General features: G+C 50.6%; 1 protein-coding gene across 3 annotated transcripts in view; it reads right to left on the reverse strand.

Moving 5' to 3' along the window:
• CSPG5 (chondroitin sulfate proteoglycan 5) overlaps positions 1-18,770 on the reverse strand; it is a 52,747-nt gene extending 33,977 nt beyond the window's left edge. For 2 of the 3 annotated variants that reach the window (XM_053897603.1, XM_053897602.1), the window contains exons 1-4: positions 18,528-18,770; positions 16,812-17,925; positions 13,641-13,829; positions 11,751-11,826 (exon numbers count right to left, since the gene is read on the reverse strand). In XM_053897603.1, the coding sequence (XP_053753578.1) occupies positions 11,751-11,826; positions 13,641-13,829; positions 16,812-17,925; positions 18,528-18,624 (1,476 nt within the window). In that variant the 5' untranslated portion in view covers positions 18,625-18,770. Of the gene's footprint in view, positions 1-4,898; positions 5,452-11,750; positions 11,827-13,640; positions 13,830-16,811; positions 17,926-18,527 lie in introns of those variants that run through there. The other variant, XM_053897601.1, reaches the window with a different exon arrangement.
• Between the last annotated feature and the right edge of the window lie 4,222 nt (positions 18,771-22,992).

The raw sequence follows: 22,992 nt of genomic DNA on the forward strand, positions 1-22,992 counted from the left end.
CACACAGAGGAAAGGACACTGAAATAGAAGTTTAAAGCCTGGGTTCCAAAAAGAAAAAAAAAAATAAAGCCTGGGTTCCAATATTGTCACTGATGCTTTCCGGTCCTAAGACTCCAACGCCAGACTCCGGTAGGGATGTGAGAAGACCATGGCTATGAAGTGTATTGTAAATAGTAGGGTAAGGGGCTCAGTTGGTTGAGCATCTGACTTCGGCTCAGGTCATGATCTCATGGTTCGTGAGTTCAAGCTCCGTGTCGGGCTCTTTACTGACAGCTCAGAGCTGGAGGCTGCTTCAGATTCTGTGTCTCCCTCTCTCTCTCTCTCTCTCTGCCCCTCCCCTGCTCATGCTCTCTCTCTCTCTCCAAAATAAATAAACATTAAAAAAATGTTAAAAATGGTAATGTATGCTTGTGGGTTGAACTGTGTCTCACCAAAAAGATATAGTGAAGTCTAACTTCCATTACCTGTGAGTACAATCTTATTTGGAAATAGGGTTTTTGCAGCTGTAATCAAGTTGAGAGGAGGTTATAATGGATTAGAGGGGACCTTAAATCCAATGACTGGTGTCCTTATAAGAAGGCCTGGTAAAGAGACAGAGACATGCAAAGGGAAGATGGCCATATGAAGTCAGAGGCAGAAATTGGAGTGATGTGATTACAAGCCGAAGAATGCCAGGGTTTATCGGCCAACCACCAGAAGCTAGGAAGAGGTGAGGAAGGATTCTTCCCTGGAACAGTCGGAGGGAGCACAGCCCCACTGACACTTTGACTCTAGAACTCTGGCCTTCATGGAGAGAGAATACATTTCTGTTGTGTTAGCTGTTCCGTTTGTGCTCATCTGTTACGGCAGCCCCAGGAAGCTGACACAGGTGAGGCGTATGTGGCGGGGATGTGCCCTGTAGAGACAGATGGCTCAGCACTGCGTGCGCACTCCTCCTAAGTGAAGCGATCCATCAGTGCTGAAAGGCGCCTAGACAAATGAACTTTCTTCTGTGATGCCTAATTTTCCTACATTTTTGGTTTGTCCTTTCTTTAGAGAGGAGGACACAAAGCAGGCTATGGAGTGGGGTGGAAGAAACAGAGAGGAGGGATCTAGGGCCCATCGCCTGACAGCACGAGGGAGCCGAAGGGGGATGTCTCAAGCACTAGATAATCACGGAGGGGCGGGTGAGTGAGCTGACAGCAGAGCTGAGGTCCCCAGAGAGGATGCTGGCTGGCCTCCTGGAGCACAATCGTTGAGAGGCACAAACACTCTGGCAGGAAAGAGGGCCAGCACAGATAGACATCAGTATATCCTATTGCAACACAGCAGCCTCTTCATTGGGTCAAAGACTCTTGGCGACACCTGGTAACTCTATTCATTAGGCCTGCTTTGTCTCCTGCTCCCCTTCAGATCTGGGTTTTTCTATCCCTCCTGCGTATGCTGTGAAGGTGGGACAGAGCCAAGGGCAGTGATCTGCATCCCATAATACTCTTGTGAGAAAAACAAAACATGATACTAACAAACCCTCATGTCTGGATGGGATTTAGAACTTACAAAGTACTTTCACAAAAAATCCCTCTTGACTGGGCCTCCTCGTGAAAGGAGCCAGAGGTGCCTAACCATGAAAGACAGGTCTGTCCCCTAATTCAGAGAGTACAGGAAATCCTAAGTAAAACCATGCCAAACCCCCTAAAGTGGATAAGCATCAGGTTAGGAAGCCATAATACACACAGGCCATAACCCAACATCCTAATTTGCAGCCCTATCCAATAGCAAAGAGCAGACTGAGCTCATGGCACCAGCTGAATGCCATCTGGGCAAGAGTCCCAAGATGAAAACAGAGGACTTCTGTTGTTAGTAAACGGGAGACTAGGTAAATTTGGACCAACCCTTCCACTAAGGACACCAAAAGCTGTGCAAACATCTGAAAAGCATCAGAGAGCTAACAAGATACTAAAGAATTACAAGGCTGACGTCCCAGAGAGGATAGGAAATCAGACGGATGAGCCCAGCATTTAGGGCCACTTCTTCCCTGGAGGCACTTACCCATTTGGAAGAGGGGGTGAGGACAGTAGTGTTTCCAAACATTTGGGGGCATGGGGGGCAAGTTGGAGCACAGGGCCCACCAAAGGTGGAAAGATGCTGGTAAACCACTGCCTTTTTGGGGCTGTGGCCCCAGAAGATTGTGCCCTAGAGGTAAAGATGAACCCAAACCAAACCAGCCCTTGCAGTCTGATAGGACTGGTTTCAGTGGCCTGGAAAATCTCCAACCTTGATCTGGAATAATGTGATCCCAGAATTCTAGGGCCCCTGGGCACCTGATAGAAGCAAGAAAGCAAACAAGCAAGCAAGCAAGAAAGCAAGCAAGCAAGCAAGCAAACAAACAAACAAACAAAACCTTTTCTAAAGGAAGAAATCATCCTAGGCCTTAAAATATTTCAATAAACTATTTCCAAATACAATGTCCATCACAAAATAAAGAATAACGAGGCATTTGGGAAGACAGATCAGGAGAAGTAGCAGAAATTAGGCAACAGAAACACACACACAGCAATTCCAGTTATTGGAATTATCACAGATTGAACATAGGCAAAATTCTAGAAAACTCTCCCAGTAGTAATTCTGGCTATTTGAACTCCTAATTGTCTCTCGAATCCACCCTTGTTTGTTGCCTGCACTGATACAATCTCCATTCTGTTTGCCGTCACCACTCTCTCCAGAGCTGTCTTCTTAGAAAACAAATCTGATGAGGTACGAAGAAAACAATCAACAAAACAAAAAGGCAACCGATGGAATGGGAGAAGATATTTGTAAATGACATATTAGATAACGGGTCAGTATCCAAAAATATATAAAGAACTTATCAAACTCAACACCCAAAAAACAAATAATCCAGTGAAGAAATGGGCAGAAGACATGAATAGACACTTTCCCAAAGAAGACATCCAGATAGCCAACTGACACATGAAAAGATGCTCAATATTATTCATCATCAGAGAAATACACATCAAAACCACAATGAGATACCACTTCACACCTGTCAGAATGGCTAAAATTAACAATTCAGCAAACAACAGATGTTGGCAAGGATGCAGAGAAAAGGGAACACTTTTTCATTACTGGTGGGAATGCAAACTGGTGCAGCCACTCTGGAAAACAGTATGAAGGTTCCTCAAAAATTAAAAATAGAACTTCCCTATGACCCAGCAAATGCACTACTAGGTACTTATCCAAAGAATAAATACAAAAATGTTGATTCAAAGGGGCACATGCACCTCAATATTTATAGCAGCACTATCGACAATAGCCAAATGGATAGAGCCCAAATGTCCAACTGATGAATGGATAAAGATGTGATACACACACACACACACACACACACACACACACACACACACACAGGAATATTACTCAGCGATAAAAAATAATGAAATCTTGCCATTTGCAAGATGGAACTGGAGGGTATTATGCTAAGCAAAATGAGTCAGTCAGGGAAAGATATCATATGATTTCACTCATATGTGAAGAAACAAAACAGATCAACATAGGGGAAGGGAAGGAAAAATAAGATAAAAACAGAGAGGGAGGCAAACCACAAGAGAGTCTTAAATACAGAGAACAAACTGAGGGTTGATGGAGGGGAGGTGGGGGGGGGGATGGGCTAGATGGGTGATGGGCATTAAGGAGGGCACTTGTTGGGATGAGCACTGGGTGCTGTATTTAAGTGATGAATCACTAAATTCTACACCTGAAACCATAAAAAGAAAAGAAAAGAAAAGAAAAGAAAAGAAAAGAAAAGAAAAGAAAAGAAAAGAAAAGAAAAGGAAAGAAAAGAGAAGAAAAGAAAAGAAATCTGACATTGTTTCAGCATGTTTAATGGCATTCAAGGCCCTTCACAATCTGTCCTAAGTTGCCCTTTCCAGCCTCATTACCTAGGACACCTCCCTCTCACAATCTTTGGTCATATGGCAAGACTTTCCTATGGGTATCCTCCTGCTGCCTTGAATGTCCTCTCTTCCCACATGATTCTGAAAAATGCCTCCTCATCCTTCAAAGTCCAACTTAAAGCTCTCTCCTTGAAGCCTTTCTAAACTAGTAATTCCAACACTTACAGATTTGTATATACCTCTATTATGACATTGGCACAGTGTATTATAATTATTTATTTAGAATTCTGTTTCTCAAGTATACTGTTAATTTCCTTAGGTTAGGGTATGTCTTATTCTTCCAGGGTTCCTGGCATCTAGTGTAACGCCTGGCTAAGTGCTCAGTAAATATTTATGAAAGAAGGAATGTTTTTTTTTTTGTTTTTTTTTTTTAGTAAACTCTACAACCAACATGGGGCTGGGGACTCATGACTCTGAGATCAAGAGTAGCACGCACTACTGACTGAGCCAGCCAGGAACCCCTAGGAAAGGGTATTCTTAATAATAGGCGCTACAGACTCATGCACTGAATTGTGTCATCCCAAATGTTGCATGTTGAAGCCCTAACCCCTAATGTGACTGTATTTGGAGATGGGCTTATAAAGAGGTAATTAAGGTTAAATGGGCCCTAATCCATAGGACTGGCATCCTTATCAGAAGAGAAGTAACACCAGAGACCTCCCTCTCCACGTGTGCATAGAGAAAAGGCCATTGGTGGATAGAGCAAGAAGGTGGCTGTTTGCGAGCCAGAAAGAGAGGCCCTGCCAGAAACCGACTCTGGTGGTACCTTCATCTGGGACACCCAGCCTCCAGACATATCTATTGTTTAAGCCACCCAGTCTGTGGTATTTTGTTATGGCCATCTAAGCTAATATATAGACCATTTCTGGGATTTCAAACATGTACAAATATACGCTTTTAGTGAAGGTAAGAATTCCAACTCAAACTGACAAGAATGGGTGGTGAGTGGACACAATGACATTAGGAAAATGGCTTTTTAAAAAGTTTTATTTCAAGAACTTTGTTTTTTACTCTTATTTCAAAAAAAGGTGGGTCAAAGTACAAAAAAAAAGTAGTTGAATAACAGCGTAGGTTTAGAAATCACAGCAGCAGAAGCAATGTACAGACAGCACAGACAAAACAACCCAACGTATGCAATTTTGTTTGGGTTCTTTGCTTAGTGTGTGTGTGTGTGTGTGTGTGTGTGTGTGTGTGTGTGTGTGTGTTTCCCCTCCTGTACAAAATACATCAAAGCATGCCATGAGATCAGAAAAAGAAAAGAGTTTAACAAATGGTTACAAGAAATAGACTCTGTACAAGAGGAGGTCATGTTTCTCCCCGCACCCCCCCCTCCCCCCATTTCCTCTCTTCTTGTTCTGCTTTAGGTTAGGTTATTCTGAAGACAGTTCACCTCCAAGTCAGCCTGGTCACCTTTGCCACCCTCAAGTTTGGGTGACATGGAGTTCTGGATGTTAAATGACTCCTCCTCTTTCAGGCAGGACTTGAGAGCTTCCTGGATTTTGTGGGGAGCACTAGGGTCATCCTGGAAGAGGAGAAAAGATGAGGAGGGGCATGAAGGAGACAGTGGGTAGAGGGATCAAATAACACTCTAGGCTTTTGAAAGAAGAAAGAAAGAGGCTCTAAGACTCTTAGCAGCTACTTTCTAGGAATGTCTTCCTAAAAAAATACTAGCCAGACAGGGATGAAACCTGGCAGGTAACCGGATTACAAATCCCTTTAATGGAGGCCAGTCTGAGGTTTTCAGAGGGGAGGGGGAGGGGGTGGGGGAAGGGGGAGAGAAATAGTCCCTTTAACACTTGATCTGGCCCCTCAAGAGTCTCAGAGCTCCCCTTGGGCAGGGCCTTCCATCCTGCTGCCGCTCTGCTTTCCCAGAAAGGTACTGGTCAGGGAGCTCCCCTAGTCAGGGGCACGAATAGGCCCATGGTCAGGTGCAGAGCTGCTCCCAGCAAAACTAGGGCCCCTCTCCCCATGGCAAGTATACCTCCTTTGACAAGAGGCCAGAGATGTGCGTGCCCCTTTACCAGGAGAAGTTGATCTACCAAAAGATGCTAGGGGCGCCTGGGTGGCTCAGTCGGTTAAGCATCCGACTTCAGCTCAGGTCACGATCTCGCGGTCCGTGAGTTCGAGCCCCGCGTCGGGCTCTGGGCTGATGGCTCAGAGCCTGGAGCTGCTTTCGATTCTGTGTCTCCCTCTCTCTCTCTGCCCCTCCCCCGTTCATGCTCTGTCTCTCTCTCTCTGTCTCAAAAATAAATAAACGTTAAAAAAAAAAAATTAAAAAAAAAAAAGATGCTAACTTACAATCCATGCCCGGGTGAGTCTGGCCGCCTCCATGGTACTCGTGCGGCTTCGCGTCAGACAATACTCACAATACTCATGCGGCTAGCTTCCCACCCATTTCTGACGTGAACCCGCCCCATGTATGCATGTCTCTCCATGTACATTGCCTGCAGCCCTGTGACAACCTCCTGGCCCTGAACTGAATTTGCTTGTCAGAGGTTTTCTGGAAACCCCACACCAGTACATAGTCCTCCAGGTCTGTGTTCTGGGCATTCAGAGAACTCCCACAGTGGCACCGGCCTTCCTGCCGTGCTTTTCCTGCAGGGCCATCTGGGGGTTACAGGCACACCTCATTTTTATTATGCTTTGCAGACACTGCCGTTTCTTTTCATTGAAAATTTAAATTTTTTAAATTTAAATGTATTTTTTTTAATGTTGGTTTATTTTTGAGAGAGAGAGACAGACTGCGATCAGGGGAGGGGCAGAGAGAGAGGGAGAGACAGAATCTGAAGCAGGCTCCAGGCTCTGAGCTGAGCACAGAGCCCGATGAGGGGCTCGAGCTCACGAAGGGTGAGATCATGACCTGAGCCGAAGTGGGAAGCTTAACTGACTGAGCCACCCAGGCGCCCCAAAATGTTATTACACTGAAGGTCCGTGGTAACCCTGCAGCAGGCAAGTCTGTAGGTGCCATTTTTCCAGCAGCAACTGCTCACCTCGTGTCTCTGTGTCACATTTTGGTGATTCTCGCAATATTTCAAACTTTTTCATTATTATTATTTTTGTTATGTGATCTGTCATCAGTGATTATGACTCAGTGAAAGCTCAGATAGTGATTAGCATTTTTTGCAATAATGTATTTTTTAATTAATACGTACATCTTTTTAGACAAAGTGCTATCGCACACCTGCTAGATTACACGCTGTAACATCACTTCTATGTGCCCTGAGAAACCACAGAATTTGTCTGATTCGCTTTATCTTGACATTCACTTACTGCAGTGGTCTGGAATTGAACCCACAATACCTTGGAGATATGCCTATATACCCAGTGTGATTCAGCTGGCCTCAGTTCCTTCTTAGGCACTCCAAATAGCTATTGTAAGTGCTTGGAACTCTGCTGATCAAAGAGGTTGGGTGAACACCCAGGCAGGCTCACCGGTGGCCAGAAGGGTAGAGAATGTTGCTATCTGACCAGCTAGCTCAGACCTTTCTTGGTTTAACCACTTCCAAAATTGAAGGTCATCATCATGCTGAAGGAACATGACAGTCTCCACACAACTGTGGCGAGTCCTTGCCCATGCTGACTGCTACTGAGTTTGACCCATAACAGCACTAGGTCAGGGTAGTGACTAGTTGGACAGAAGGTAGGGAAAGGCTTCAGGCTTATACAGGACACTACGGGTGTTCAAAAGTCCTGTGCCTAAACAAACGACTGTCACCTCCCCCTGCTCCCAGCCTCACTTAGCACTTTTTCAGAAGACTGGCTTGAATACAGCATTATAATACAGTTTCAAAGACCTCAGGAATGATTTATGGACAACAGGAGAACACACGTTCCCCATTCACAACTCCACAAGAATAAGAAGAAATGAACTTCATATAGTGTTGAGGCAGATTTCAGGTACTTGGTATTTTCTATTACTGCTGGGAGAGATTTAGAAAAAAACCTTTTCAAGAGCATAAATTTAGATGTGGTGAGATGGAAAGATCTCCATGATATATTAAGTATATGTATACACGTACACACACGTACACACACAGGCTTTAGGGAGAGGGAAGCGGGAGGGGGTAGAACTGCAATTTTCATTCCATGTACTTCTGCGTGGTTTGGGGAAAGACACTGGGCACGGAAGCTTGAGAGGTGGGCCTTTAAAGATCCTAGGTCGGGGCACCTGGGTGACTCAGTCGGTTAAGCGTCCGACTCTTGGTTTGGCTCAGGTCATGATCTCACGGTTCGTGGGTTTGAGCCTCCTGTTGGGCTCTGTGCTGACAGGACGGAGCCTGCTTGGGATTCTCTATCTCCCTCTCTCTCTGCCCTCCCCAACTCATCCCCAAGTACACTCAAAATAAATAAATAAACTTAAAAAAAAAAAAAGTAAAGATCCTGGATAGAACAGACTTTGGATCACAGCAAGCATGGAACAGGAGAGGATAGCCTGTGTTCACCCACCCTCTCACGAGGACAGTTCTCACTTCCGTGCTGTTCCACATCCTGCTCCCCCCACCCCATCCTTGACATCAGACAGGCTTTGAGGGCAAACAGGGGCATCATGTGAGGAAAAGTAGATTTAGGGGTGTTTACAGATCTGGACATCTAAGCTGTGATGCCATGAAGGTGAGGGCCCAAATGAAACCTGGCCCCTTGAGGGCTCATGGGATTTAGACAGATGAGAAAACCGACTTCTGGGCCGATAGGTGGGATACGGATATTCTAAAAATAAGGAACATATGTATCCCACGATGCTATTAGACAAGCTAAGTACTTCCAACAAACAGCACAGGTGAGGCAGTGTCTAAACCAAGATGGAGCTATCCTAATCCACATGTCTCCTCCAGAACTAGATCCTATTAAGCTTAGGGCTGCTGAAACCCTCTGCAGAAGGCCCGTCTGCCTTTGGTTTGCGGAAGTCACTCGTGGAGACGGAGCTGGCCCTCCATCTGGCCTAAGTCCTGGCAACTGCTCTGCGTCCCCCTTCCCGGCATTCCACCCCAGCCAAATGGACATCCTTCAGCCCAGGGGTAGTGTGGGTTCAGGCCCGCACCCCCACTTGTCCAGACACAAATCTCTCTCAGAAGGGGATGGGCAGTCAGTATTTTACCAAATACATGAAAGAAATCGAGCCTAGGAGTAAGAAAGATTTAAACTGGGGATGGGGAGGTCAGGGGAGGACTAAAGGACCCCATGGACAAGTCTAGTAATTACTAGACTGAAATCCTGGAAGGTCTGTCAAATCTCAGGAAGACCAAGTTATATCCACGACCTTCGCTGACGGTGCAGCGTTTGCCGTGGGACTCGGGTGACTTCCCACACGCTGTGCTGCCCACACGCTAGCCATTCCTCCCCTTTCCCCGATGCTCCTTTCGGGGGCTGGCTGCTCAGCTCCAGGGCCCACGCACTCTCGGCCACTGGCTCCCTGGCTGTGGAACCCAGGCGAGGAGCCACACGAGGCCACTGGAGCCGTGGTGGGGAGGGGAAGTGTCGCCGGCACAGACACCAGCAGCGGCTCCTTCCCAGATGTTGTCTGAAATCATTCAGAGTGTGGCCTGTAGAGATTGCTGGAGATGGGTGGGGAAAATGACCCACTCAGTCCACTTCACTTATGTAAAAGAAATAACCCCTAAGATAAGTAGGACTCTCCAAAATTTTCAGAGCCTTCAATACCAAGGGCATTTGAGGGGTGAGGGGAAGGAGGTGGCAGAGACTACATGGGCGGGTGTGACTTGGAGGCTCCTGGTTCCCCCTCCCAGCTCGCCTGGAGATCTCCCGGCTTTCATCCTGCTGCTAGCATCACTGGTAAGCAGCCAATGTGGCGGCTGAAGCAACAGATAGGGCTTCACGTCATAATAAAGTGGCAACGGTCTTAACTGCCAGTGCCTGCAAGACCTTCAGTATGACCAAGTCTGACTTTTGGGCTAGGTGGAGAGCGTTAAGAGATGAAGGTAGAAAATCCACAAGTACACACCCTGCTGGACGGGACAGGCATCCCCTCTCATGCTCAGGGCTTTGGCAGAGAGGACATGATGTCCCCTGGGACACAAGTTGAGGGAAAGATGCCAGGTGGGAATGACCTTCGAGATCCAAGAGGTGACAGAGACCTCCAGAACTCATCTTGCCGCCACTTCACTGAGAGATGTCCTGAGCACGGCCCAGAAAACCCCACGGCCCTTCTCAGCAGAGTCTGCCATAGCTGCCCAGTCCCTGCTCCACTCCGTTTTTAAGGCTTGCCATGTTCTGAGTTCAAGGTCAGTGGGAACGTTCATGGACAAATGCTGTCCCTTCCACAAAGTTGGGTCAGCCAAGAAGAACTGGAAACCTCTGTATTGGCTCATGCAACCAAGACCTCCGAGAAAAGCTAATTCCTTCCTCTCCCTCTTTGGGAAGAGGGAAGGAGTCTTTCTACACTTGGGGTGACAGAAAATGTATGTGTCAGAAACTTTCTTAAGACATTTGCACTCTGCGGACAATGAATACCCTGACTGGAGGAACCATCGTACAGGTCTGACCTGCTGCCCCACATGTATGAGATGGCAGATCAGACAACAGAACCAGAAGACCTTGCAGTAGGCCATCAGTCACCAGTATTCCACAGATGACTGAATGCATACTACCTCGAGGCGCTGGGCTAGGTGGGAAGGGGGTATACGCACAGGCCTACATCCTGTGGGCTGATGAATGTGTTTATCAAGATTAAAGTTTATAAGACATCTTGTTTCCTCGGTTATTATGTCCATCTTGAACTTATTAATATCTTGATGCATACCAAGTAAAATAATATCTGTTGTTTCTCTACCCTTTATATCAAAGACTTCAAAAAATTATCCTAAACTAACCTCTTTCATTTCTTATTTAAAGGACCTCTTTGCTCCTCCTCCACCAGGCCAAGTTCTTCTTTCCTGGGGTTTGGTGAACAAGGTCCCATTTACTATTCTTCTCTCTTTTCCTTCTGGGGGCTACACTTTACCCATCTATAAAAGGAAAACAACGATCTAGATCTGTGCTGTCCCATACGGTAGCACGAGCCATGTGCCGAATTCCTGGACTTGGCCATGACACGATCTGGAGCTTGGATGGTTTCCGCTTTATTTATGAAATTCTCTCTGACAGTATCCAGTACTTAACTGGTTGTCTGGTCCAGATAACACACTAAGCCCGGATCTTTAGAAACTGGTCTATTGGGACCTTCTATTGGGTTTCAACTGACATTTACAAGCCCATCTTCCTAAGAAGAGAACTTACCCCCAGACTCATGCTTCCACCAGTGTTCTGTGCTTACCTTACCCTCACCAGTGGATATATGCCTGCCAGTTTTAGGGTGCTTAAACAATACAAAGGACACTGTTTTCCTAGCCATCCAGAGGTTTCTGCTCTCATCCCAAAGAGCAACTACCATTCACTTCAGTGCCTGCCAGGAAATTCTCTCTCAATGAAAGCAGAGTGTTTCTTCTTGATACAGAAAATAGAGAGAAAAGGAGAAAGACAAATCGGACTTCTAAAGTCTAGACGAAGCTAAAAATCAGGAGTCCTCCTAGACAAAGAGCTTCCATGCTACCTGTAACTCTGCGCATCAAGGAAATGACACGCCATCCTGCCCTCAGTTCCACAATCCCCGTCCCAGCAGGTCACCCTGAGCTGACCTCCAGAGCTGTGGGGAGGGGTTCCACACTCACTTGGAAATAGATCAAAGACAGGGTAGGGGCCGGGTGTGCATTAGCCTGAGGGGAGTTGTGGGGGGAAGACGAGTTACCTGACAGACAAGTTACCACAGAGAGCCAAGGTGAGGGCAGGGGGGAAGGAGGTACGGGGAGTGTCTCCAAGCTTCCTTACGTTTGGGTGAGAGCCTTCGGCAATGGTGGAGAGGGAGAAGTTATCGTTGTGGAGCTCAGACGGGGTCCGGAATTTGCTGGTTAGGACAGAAGAGAGCAGGGAAAATGTGAGTGAAGTGATCACGGCCAAACCTGACGAGAGCTTCCTGGGTCAAATACTGTATTTCATCAAATGCCATGGGCCGTAATAAGATGTGCCATTACTTGCTGGACCGCTGAGAAAAAAACTTCTACCATTTAAACTGTGATCCAATACTTTCTTATCACCTAGAGCGTTTATTATATACTGGAAGTAGCTCATTGTGACATTAGATAAAGAACTGATGGTGATATGAACAGCTCTGGCCAGGATCGCGAACGCCAGGCACTCACATCTACATCATGACTGCATCTGGCCAACAGTGGTTATAAGATACGAGCGACCAATTTCAGGCATGTGAATATGGGGGCAGGGGCGATGTGTATCTTAGAGTCAGTACAGCACAGCAGTATCTGTCGTGCTACGTGTGGTGTTATCAGAGCGGTAACCGGCCCTGGGAAATGAGGGTGACAGCGTTTGAGCTGAAGGGGCACGGGGGCCATGCTCTGTACAAAATGTGTAGCCTGCTAGGGGAGGAAGGCCGAGAACGGGCCCTGTCTCTGGCTGCTGCCCCCCTAGCAGTTGCCCCTTCTCTCCCCCACCCTCCTCAGCAGCTATCCTGATAGGTGGTCGCACCCTCTCCCTCTGCTCCCCTCTGCTGCAGCCGCCCTGGGTGCAGGCGTGGGGAAACAAGGGTCCTGGCTTGTGATCACACGCACAGATACGGCCCCGCCTCAGTGCACAGGCACAATGGAGAGACCCCTTCTGCCCCAGGATGGTGAGCTGAAAGGCCAGCGAGTGCACGTTGCATGAGTTTACCCAGCAAAGGAGCAACAACAGATGGTGTTTGTCCTTTTCCCAGGACCCAGGGAAAGTCCTTCAGTCACATTCTCTGGAGGGGGTCTCAGGTCAGGGGGAGGGGATAAGGGGGCAACAGGGTAAAAGGGAGGTTGGGGGCAGTTCTGCATAAATTTTCTCACGGGCCCCCAGGCGGCTGAACTGCCACCTCCTCCTTTTCTGACTCCAGTGACACTTTAGGACATTCTTTGGCTCAGTGCTAAGAGTGATTCTCTCAGCATATAAGGTCACGTCCAAGTGTTGAAGGCACGGATGTAAAGGCAAATGCGTGCTGACTGACACAAGCACACAGCAGCCACTCCTCTGCTGAGAGAGAAGCTGACACGAGACTCTATTCCCATCTGGCCCTTAAAATCCACAGCAGAAGTTAAGCCTAGCCCCTCCCACGCCCAATATTCTACTTAGGAGAGGTAAAGTGGATTTCCCGAAATTCCTTGCACTTTTGTCCCGACCAAGGGTTGACAAGTTTTCTACAGCAATGCACTGCCAAGCCCCTTCTCTTCCGTGTTCGCGGAGGAAGAGCCCGTACTGACAGCAGGTCTGAGGGAGCTGGGGTTCCTTCCTGTAGATGTGTGAGTGGGATCCTCACACCGGCCATGACGGACAAAGCCCTGGGAAACAGGTGCAGTTAGCCAGTGGTGGGGTGAGCATAGTGACCTACACGGGGGACCACAGCCAGGTGCACTGGTGGCCTTTTCTTTAAGCACCATCTATCCCCGGGGTGGGGGGTGTCGGGAATAGTGCCAGACAGTGGCAGAGGGGCCACGGGGTCTTGGGCTCTACGGCAATGCCAGCACATTCCGCATAGGAATGGATACACTTGGATGAGTGTTTGGTGTGAAAAACACAACTAGGGATGTAGAGCAGGTGCCCGGGCCCCTCGTGACGATGTCCCTGGAGCAGGTGGAGGGGTGCGGATGTAGGGTCAGGTGGGGCGGGCCCACACAGACTCACTTGGTCCTACGCAGCTTGGTATTCTCTGTCTTGAGCAGATATAGCTTCTTGGCGAAGAACACTGTCATCATGAAGAGCAGGAGCAGTACAAGGGCGGCCGAGCCGACGGCCACGCACATCACCTGGAAGTCGGTGATGATGGACTCGCAGCGCATCCCCTTGTGCCAGATGTAGTCCTGTGTGTTGCACCTGTGGCGGCGACAGAGAGAGACTGAGATGACAGGCAGACAGCCGTGGCCACAGCGAGGGCCTGGTCCCTGAGCCCCATACTCACCTCAACAGCCCATTCCTGGGACTGTGTTGAGGAAGTGAGATGTCCCCGATCTGTGCAGGCCTCATAGCTGAGACTCTGTACAACCACTCCATGAAGTGACGGGCACTGAGGAGGGCACTTGTTGGGATGAGCGCTGGGTGTTGTATGTTAGAGATGAATCACTGGCTTCTACTCCTAAAACCAGTACTACACTGTATGTTAACTAACTTGAATTTAAGTAAATCTTAGACGTCCCATGAAGTGGGCAGAGCAGCGCTAAGGTCCATGATATAAACAAGGCAACAAGGGCACTGAGAAACTGAGTGAACTGGTCATTCCCATGAGTATGAAGTGACTGCGGAGGGTGAGAACCCTGGCTTTCCCCCTCGCAGCCTCAATGACAATCACAGGATTCTCTCAGCTCCCCCTGCCCTTGGCTCTGGGTGAAAGACAAGATAATAGGACCTCTGGCTCCAAAAGCAGTCAATTCACTCGGCACGTGAGAACCTATCTTGCTGTTCTGCAGTCCCATCTAGTTCACCAGGCTATCCAGACGCCAAAATGTAAGGAAGTGACAGACAAGGACGAACACAAAGATGGATGTACATTCCCCTCCTATCGCAGCCCCCCAAATTCTGCCCCTAAAACTTCGTGTCCTATTACCATGAGAAATGTCAGGAAAGCACAGTGAGAATCAACCCTCTGGGTGGGTTTTAGTCCTTTTGTTGAGTGACTTTCTCTTGCCCTTGGGGACATTCCCAGGCTCCAACTCTTCCAATGACATTGCTGTTTCCATGGGAACCAGGCTGCTTCAAAGAGGAAAGATGTGGAAGGATACAGAAGCAGGCAAATGAGGGAGGACATGAACCTCAGGGTGAATGACAGACAAGAGAAAAGGGGTCCAGGAATGGGGAAATTAAGCATTGGAGAACTGGGCTCCTCCACCTCCGGAATAGGGTGGGGAGATGTGACTTAACAGGAAATTTCTTTCTTTTCCAACTGACCCTCTGCAGTCCAGGGAGGCTATGTGTCTGGGGAGGGCGGGGAAAGAAGATCCTGCTAACTTGCTGCTCTGGAGAAGTTCTGCTGTAGCTCCGATCATTTCCCTGCAGTGGGCCAGGGCGGCGGAGACAAAGGCATGCTGCAGTCTGCAACTGAGGGCTTGGCAGTCTCCTGTGAGTGGAATGCAAAACAGTTTCCGGGCCACAGCCGAGCCTGGTTGTGCACAGCGGGAGGAGGAGGCTGTGGGGGAGGAGGGGGGAGGCCGGAGAGTGACCCCGGGATGGAAGGTGAGCAAGGTGGGGGGGGCTGAGGGGGTGGGGAAGGTGGGCGGGGGGGAGACTTATGGAAAAGCCCTTCTGAGGCAGGACCCACTGGAGGGTCCCTGGTCAGCACACCCACACAGCTTACTAAGGACAAGCTTAATTTCTCACTGGGGCGTCCCAAGAGCTCCAGGAGGTTCTGGGACCTTTTCTAGCTCTCCAGAAGCAGCAAGGACCCTACATTTCATACTGTGATAGGAGAAGACTACTTTGAAGGTGAAAATGCGGGCCTCCGATAGGGTGGAAGATAATGATTTCACTGCTCCCAGGCTAAAATCATCACTGTAGTTCCCCTAACGAAAGCTTGAGGAGCAAAATCACAGGGTTTCCACATATTTCTGGTAGCCCTTAACCAACAGGCAAGGTCTTGTTGCCATAATTTCTTGATCATGGTTCCTTTTAGCAATGACTGGACTACTCCAATCAGAACAGTGTGGGCACATCCTATATGACTGACCCTAATCATCTCACGATCATTTATATGAAAGAAGGAACTAGAAGTCAAGCTTTAATGCCAAAGGCACAACATTCACGCCTTCTACATGTTATTCTTCTATCAGAACATCAAGACCTACAGAATTTGAATTCTTTACACACCTCCAAAAAAAAAAAAAAAAACCAAGAAAGAGAAACATCAGGAATGACATTTAAAGAGACCCCCCAGATTACAGAAATTCTCCTCCTAGGACCAATGGAAACAGGTACCAGAGGAATCTGGGGGTTCTACTCTACTTCTAGGGCCTGTAGAGGATGGAGACAAGGAAACTATCCACATCACCCCTGACTTGTGATTCTTCCACAAAAAGCCAGTGAGCTCTCACGCCATGACGGCAGGTGTATGAGGTATTCCTGAGGTGGCATGGGATGGTGGCTACAGTCAATGTCCTTAGAGACACTAACCTCTCTGGGTCTTCAAAACATTCTGCACTGGGTATCCCAAGGAAGACAAAAATCAAGGTAGAAGGGAAAAATCCACTACCCCAAATTAAGAGACCCTACCACATCTGATATGCCAGGAAAGATACTTTGTTTGACTTGACCTTTTTGAATGGCTGCTTTTGGGGTCTGCTCCCAATAAGAAGGTCCTCACTCTGACTTTACATGCCCACCTCCCTACACATGCCCTGCAGGGAGATAGGGTCTTCCTGTAGCCGCACACATGGCTCAGAGGGAGTGCTCCGCAGCCATCTTTCTTCCAGAGTCGGCTTATAGGCCTACTTTTTCTGCTAGCATAGCCGGAACTCTCCAACGAAACACCTGAAGCCAGTAAAGACCTCTTTCCAAAACCCTTAGAGAAGTCCCCTCCCTTTGCCTTTATAAAGCTTAGTGGTTTGATAAAGAAAACACGCTTGGAGGAAATACAAAATCTTATTTCTGAGGAATCTCTCCTTGTGATGAGATCACAGGAAGTACATTTAAGAAGTAGTTCCCCATAGAAGATATCTGAGTGAATGTCTCTTGATCCTCTTGGCCTGGGAACACACAACCTCTTGGAAGTTGTGCCTATCACATCCCCCTCTTTGCTGAGTCTGCCTCACATACACTCTTCAGGAGTTCTTTTACAAGCCCCTGTGCACCTGCCTGCCACACCCTTACCTGCAGAAGGCCCCTATGTTCTCCACCAGGTAGCACTGGCCGCCATTGTGACAGTAACTTGGAAAGAGGTCGCACACTGACCGGCAGGAGCCGTTATGTCGCACAAAGCCGCTGCGGCACTCAGTGCCATTCTCGCTTGGGGTCAGGTCCCTGCCTGGCTCTCCAGGACGGGGCCTGAGGGCGATGCTGCTGCCAGGGACCATCCCCAGAGTGTGCTGTGGGGGGACAGCATGCCACCGACTGGTAGGCTGGCCAGTCCCGGGCCCCAGACCAGGCTTCTCGGTAGGCACCAGAAGGTCACTTTCATCTTCCAGGTCTCCACCTCCCGCTGCATCCTTGTCATCCTCCTCTTCCTCCTCCTCTTCATCAAGGTCATCATAGAAGGATGTGGTGGGGTAGAAGTCAGATTCATCAAAGGGGGTGAAGTCATCGTATAAGTCAAGCAGGCTCCAGGAAGGGGTCTCTCCCCCAGTATCAGGGTGGTGCTCTGAGGTTCCTGGCGACCCTGGGAAGCTCTCCAGGTCGGCACCACGGCCCTCACCATCCAATCCTTCGAAGTAGTCGATGTCAATTATATCTGACGCTGGCTGGGGCTCCATTGTGCCCTGAAAGGGGAATGTGGGCTCTGGCCCATGAGGGTCATGTGTGCTGCCTCCCAGGTTCAACCAAACCTCCAAGGGACTCTCCTTGGGGTGTTCTGGGCCGGGGCTCAGCATGTCGCCAGGTGTGGGGGAGGGTGGTCTGCTGGCCTCTGTAGCCTTGGGGATGGAGGGGGCCATCGATGACTGTCCCAGGGCCTCCTTGGGAGCCGGGAGCGTGGCTGGAAGGGCCTGGGTGTCGCCGCTGCCGGCCTCTGCGGTCACTCCACCCAGGCCAGGGCTGTCAGCCTCCAGCCAGGGTGCGCCGGTCACCGCTGCCGACGCCTCCAGCACCTCCTCTGGCCCGACACTAGGCCCCATCATGGCCTGCTCACCGCCAGGTGCGGTCCACGAGGTCTCATCTTCCTCAGCTGCTGGTGGGCCGGCCTTCTCCCTCGTTTCGTTGGCAGTCGGCTCCCTCGCCAGGATGCTCTTCACCTGCTCGTGGGCCTCGACGGCGCTGCCAGCCTCACGGGCTGTGGACGGGAGGTAGGGGGCGCGGCGTCAGGGCCCCGCCCCCCGCCCACCCGAAGAGACCAATTCAAGGTTTCCCAAGGCCCCGCCCCCACCCCGCCCGGGCCCTTTTCTCGCTCAGGCCCCGCCCCTCGGCCATCATACCCCGCCCCCGACAAGCCCGCAGTGTACCCGCGGCTGCTCCCACCTCCCACCCAAGGCGGAGGTTTTACCCTCAGGGCTCCACCTCACCTCCAGACCCCGCCCTAAAGTCGCACCCTCAGGGTCCCGCCCCACGCCAGGCCCCGCCCCAACTCTCATCCTCATGGCCCCATCACCTCAAGGTCCCGCCCCGAAGTCTCACCCTCAGGCCCCTCCCACCCAGGCCCCTCCCCCAACCGGCACCTCTGTCCGAACACCCGGGCCGGGGCCGCCCCCAACCCCTCGGCCTCCCCCAAGTATCCCACCTCTTCGCGCGCCCCTTCCCCCGCCCCGGTCGCGGGCAAGGAGCTGCCCCGCCCCCTTGCCACAGCTCGCTAACTCCGCCTGTACCCGAGGCCAGCGGGACCCTGGCCCAGGGTGGGGCGCGAGGGCCGCGGGGGTCCTGGTCGCAGTCGGTACCTACCCGGCGCGGCCCGGGTGGCGAGGACCAGCGCGGCCCCCAGAAGCAGCAGCAGAGGCGGCGGCCCCCGGCCCGGGCCCCCGCCCCCGGCTCGGCCCATGGCGCGGCGCCCCGACCGCTGTCCGCGGTCTGCCCGGCTGGCTGCGCCCTCGGCTCACCGGCCGCCGCGCCTCCCGCCCGCGCTGCGGCCGTCTCAGCCCACGATGGGCAGCGCGAGAAGCCGCATGCCGCCGCCGCCGCCGTCCGCCGCTGTCCCCGGAGCGCCGCGCCTCCCCGCCTCCCCGCGCCGCCGCTGCCGCGCTCAGCGCCGCCCCCACCCCGCCCGCCGCGCCCGCCCCGCCGCACGTAGCTCTGACGCCGGCCCCGCTCGATCCGCCTGCCGGGGACAGACAGACCCCCGGCTCGGGACGCCAAGACAAACGGACGTGGAGTAGCGCGGGTGCGGAGCACAGCGCCGTGCGTGGCGTTAGCCGACAGGTGCACGGGCGGGAGACCTGTGGGGCGGGGCCCGCCCTCCCCGTGGAGGGCTGGCACGGGCCCCCCACCTGCGAGGAACCCACCCGCCACGCGGCGAGCACGGAGGCGGGGGCCCAGACACCCGCAAGCTTGGGGCGGGGCTCGGAAGGGCCGCAGGGGGCGGAAGCCCGAGCTGGAGCTGTGGAAATGAGCCGAGCCCGGGGTGCACGGAGCCTCTCAGATTTCTGCGCCAATGCCGTGTTCGGGGAGGGGAAGGGTCTCGGGGAGGTCTGCGGGTGTCCACGAGGGCGGGGCGGGCGCTGGCAGCGCCAGGCAAGGGGGCGAAGCCGACGGCCCGGGCTCTAATCGGATCAGACCTAATCCGTCCATAGCCAAAGCCCATACCTTGCACAGCCAGGCCCGCCGCAATGCATCCCAGGGGCAGGGGGCAAGACCTTCCTCTGACTGCGACTACCCCACCTTCCTTCTTGCCTCTTCGGGGCAGCCTGGACAGCGGCCTTTAATCCTGGTCCCTTCCTCGCAGGATACATCACCGCCCATGTGCTCCAGGTCACCAAAGTTAAAGCTCCTGGACAGACCCAAATGGCCTAGATCACAGCCTATGGACGCGCGGGCACCAGGCCCAGCGTTAGAGTAGTCTGCGGGCCGTCCAAAGCTCAGTTCGGCCAGGGACCCCTCATCCCCAGAGCCCTGCTTGGCTGGAGAGTTGTGGCCTAGTTACCTAGTTTATTGCCCAAAGCAACCGTCTACCTCCTGATGTGTTAATGACCCGAATGATGACATTCAGGGTCAACACTTTAGACGTGACACCCCTGGTATTTGAGACACTCCCATTTCTGCAACTAGGCAGCCACATAGATGACTAAATTGGAGAATCTATCCCTTAATGTCCTAGCGTGTGGCTCTGGATGGGATTTCCTTGGTTCAAAGTGTGTTTCTCTCACTGAAACTACTGCTGCAGCGGTCTGTTAAGCAGGCCTGGTGTCCCTTCCTTCCAGGTCTGCCTGGCAAACTCCTTACCCCAGAAAGCTCAGTTCCTGTCACCTTTTGCCTCTGCGAACCTGTCACTGAATTGTCTACGATAATTCCCCACTGGATTGCAAGGCACTTTGCACAGGGTCAGGCACAGGGAGGCTCCCTGAGGTGGTGTAGAAGCATAAACAAATGAATGGCAACCAGGTACTCCCACCCCAGAACCATAGGTCTGGAGCTTTCCGCAAAGGGGCTGACTTCCTGAGGCTCTTTCCACATGGCTTCTTGCTGCCTCTGGGGACAGTAAATACCAGTTTGGAACAACCACCTTCTCTGAGCAGAGGGTCAGGCTGGGCTTTGTACTTGTTGGTTGGCCGCAGAGGCACTAATACAGCCTCCAACCCCATCTCGCTTCCCTTGTCTGTAGCTTATCCCTGTATCTTCTTTTTTGGCCTATGTACATGTTTTTAGGTGTTCCTCTGCTTCTCTGTGTCTCCTGGACTCTTGAGTGGTGGTTTGTCAGAGTGGAGGATATTGGTGGACACGTCTATCTCCTCCTTCTTGAGGCCAGTCTGTGTGGGAAGGATGCCTCAAGGATGGGTCCCTTTGAGGTCTGGAGTATGACAACTACTCGCGTGTTTTTCATAAGGTCTGAACGGGGCCATTCTTCCACTTCTTTGTTAAGACTCTAGCTACTTGTTTTTCGTTTTAAAATATTTCATTAAATATTTAAATATATTTTTATTTTCAATTAAAATTTTTTTTCAGTAGGCTCCACGCCCAGCCTGGGGTCTGAACTCACAACCCCAAGATCAAGAGTTGCATGCTCCACCAACTGAGCCAGCCAGACACCCCTTAAGTTCAATTTTTGAATTATAACGAGCATATGGTATAAAATGAAATATGGAAAGTCTCCTTCCTCAACGACCTTCTTCCCTTCCTGGGAGACAAATTTTAACCTTCTTCATTTTGGGATTTTATATCAATGGTTGCCACTCACTTTCATTCTGATCCTCCCTAGCAGACCTCACCAGCAGTTTCAGAACTCAGCACAGCATACCTGGTTTGGTGACACCTCTGAGATGGATGGAAGCTCATCGTGCAATGGGGTGTGACACAGCAGGATTCGGCATCAGATCTGTGTGACCTTGGGAGAGTAACTCAACTCACATATGTTGAAAGTGGTAAACATAGTGTCCAGTGAATGCAATACTTTTTCTGGGCACAGTGGTTAAGACATAGGAGTGAAAGAAAAGGAAAATTAGATCTAGAGCTTGTGCCCATGTCCATTCAAGTTTTTTGCATTTGGGCATCAGGGATGCTTTATGAAGATTCCATATGCCTCGGAGGTTCCTATTGGGTTTGGCAACCTGCCTCCAGTACCAAAGCAGGCATAAGGCCCATTGCCATGGCTACAGCCTGCCTCCATGTGCACAGAAAGCCTCTAGCTTAACTAGGGGGCTGTCCAGGGCAGGAGCTGCTCTGGTTGCCATGGCTGGGACATACTTTCATTGGGACAGGATGCAGCATGGTTCCTCAGTAGTAACTACTGTCATTTTAGTTTTCCTAGTACTGTACTCTAATTTGTCTCGTTCTTCACCATCATGCTACAAATACCTTACCATTTTGCACATTTGCACACTGACACAGATTGGTAAGGCCAGGACTTATGCTAAGATCTTGATTTCAAACTTTTTCATTCTTGCTTCATTTCATAAGAGTGATCAGGATGCAGAGGTCAGGCCTCATTTGGCAGAATGGAAGCCCTGCCTCTCTTCCCAACCCCAACACCCACACCTGGGCATTGAAACATTAATGCTATGATTTCTTAACAGGGTAGAGTGTGACAATAATCCAGACTCATGTCCTAAGTCAGAGTCAGAAAGGGCCATCTAGCATGGCCTCTCCCCTGCCAGCAGAGTTCTGGGCTGCAGGGCAGTCAGCTCTGACCATTTTGGGGGATGAGCTGCTGGTAGTGGACCTTCTTGCACTATTACCAGGAAGAAGAGAAGAACCAAGGGCCAGGGACTTGAGTTATTAGCGCTGACAACCACCTCCTCACGCAGGAACTGGGTTCTTCTCAATTGTACAAGTATTGATCCTAGAAAAGCATGTGACAATTTAGAGGTGGGCATCTTGTCCAGGCAGGCAGTGGGTTTGCTGCAAGACTGCTGCAAAAGCCCCTGAATTTCATTACCCTAAAGCCAAGTCATTTGGGAGAAAGCCACACAGCACAGCCAACACAGCATCAGATATGGAGCAACTAGGCCTCTCCCAGCTGGCGACCTCTCCAAGTGCTTCTCAGGAACCCCACAGCTACTGTACCATAAGCAGACCGGAAAAAGGAATGCCAGTCAATCTGGATGGCCATGGGAAATCCGTAAGTGGCAGGGCCAAATCAGCCATGGAAATCAGCTTGTGCAACGGGGTTATTACCATCCAATGTCACTGCTGCTTCCTAACTCCCTCAGGGACCATCTGGTGGTAGTGAGAGCACCTTAGGTGGGAGGTTGCCGTAGAAGAGAGCGGGGAGTATTTTCTTTCCTCAGTTGTCTAAAGGTGGTGGTCACAGTGCTGTATTAAGGCATGGCTATTTTGCTGAAGTTTGCAAAGGCTATACCCTAAAGGTCTGTAGTGGAAGGGCCTCGAGAGGCCTCTGGGGACACAAGAGAATAAAGATGGATCTAGTTCTTCAAGGCAGGTGAGGAACAGGAAGAGGGGATCAGAAAAGGCTCTCCCTCCTTGGGGTCTCACGAGTTGGGAGAGGGCTGGGGGATCCGCGGGGAGAGCTAGCTCCGGCTGTTTTTGGAACCTCTGATTAAGCTGATTCACAGGACTCTCCCCCTTTAGTCACTACTGTCTCAGCTCTGGTTTCAAGTTCAGGGTCAAAGGTGCTTCCTAATAGGAGAGGTGGCAGGCCTAAAAACAAGCCACAGGGAAATGAAGTCCAGGGGGGCCATTCACAAGGAGACCCAACATCAGGGCTCCTGGACTTCCATCCCATTCTGCAAGGTGACTT

Source organism: Panthera pardus, unplaced genomic scaffold, assembly GCF_024362965.1.
Source record: "Panthera pardus isolate Hobbes unplaced genomic scaffold, ASM2436296v1 HiC_scaffold_8, whole genome shotgun sequence".
Lineage (NCBI taxonomy): Eukaryota > Metazoa > Chordata > Mammalia > Carnivora > Felidae > Panthera > Panthera pardus.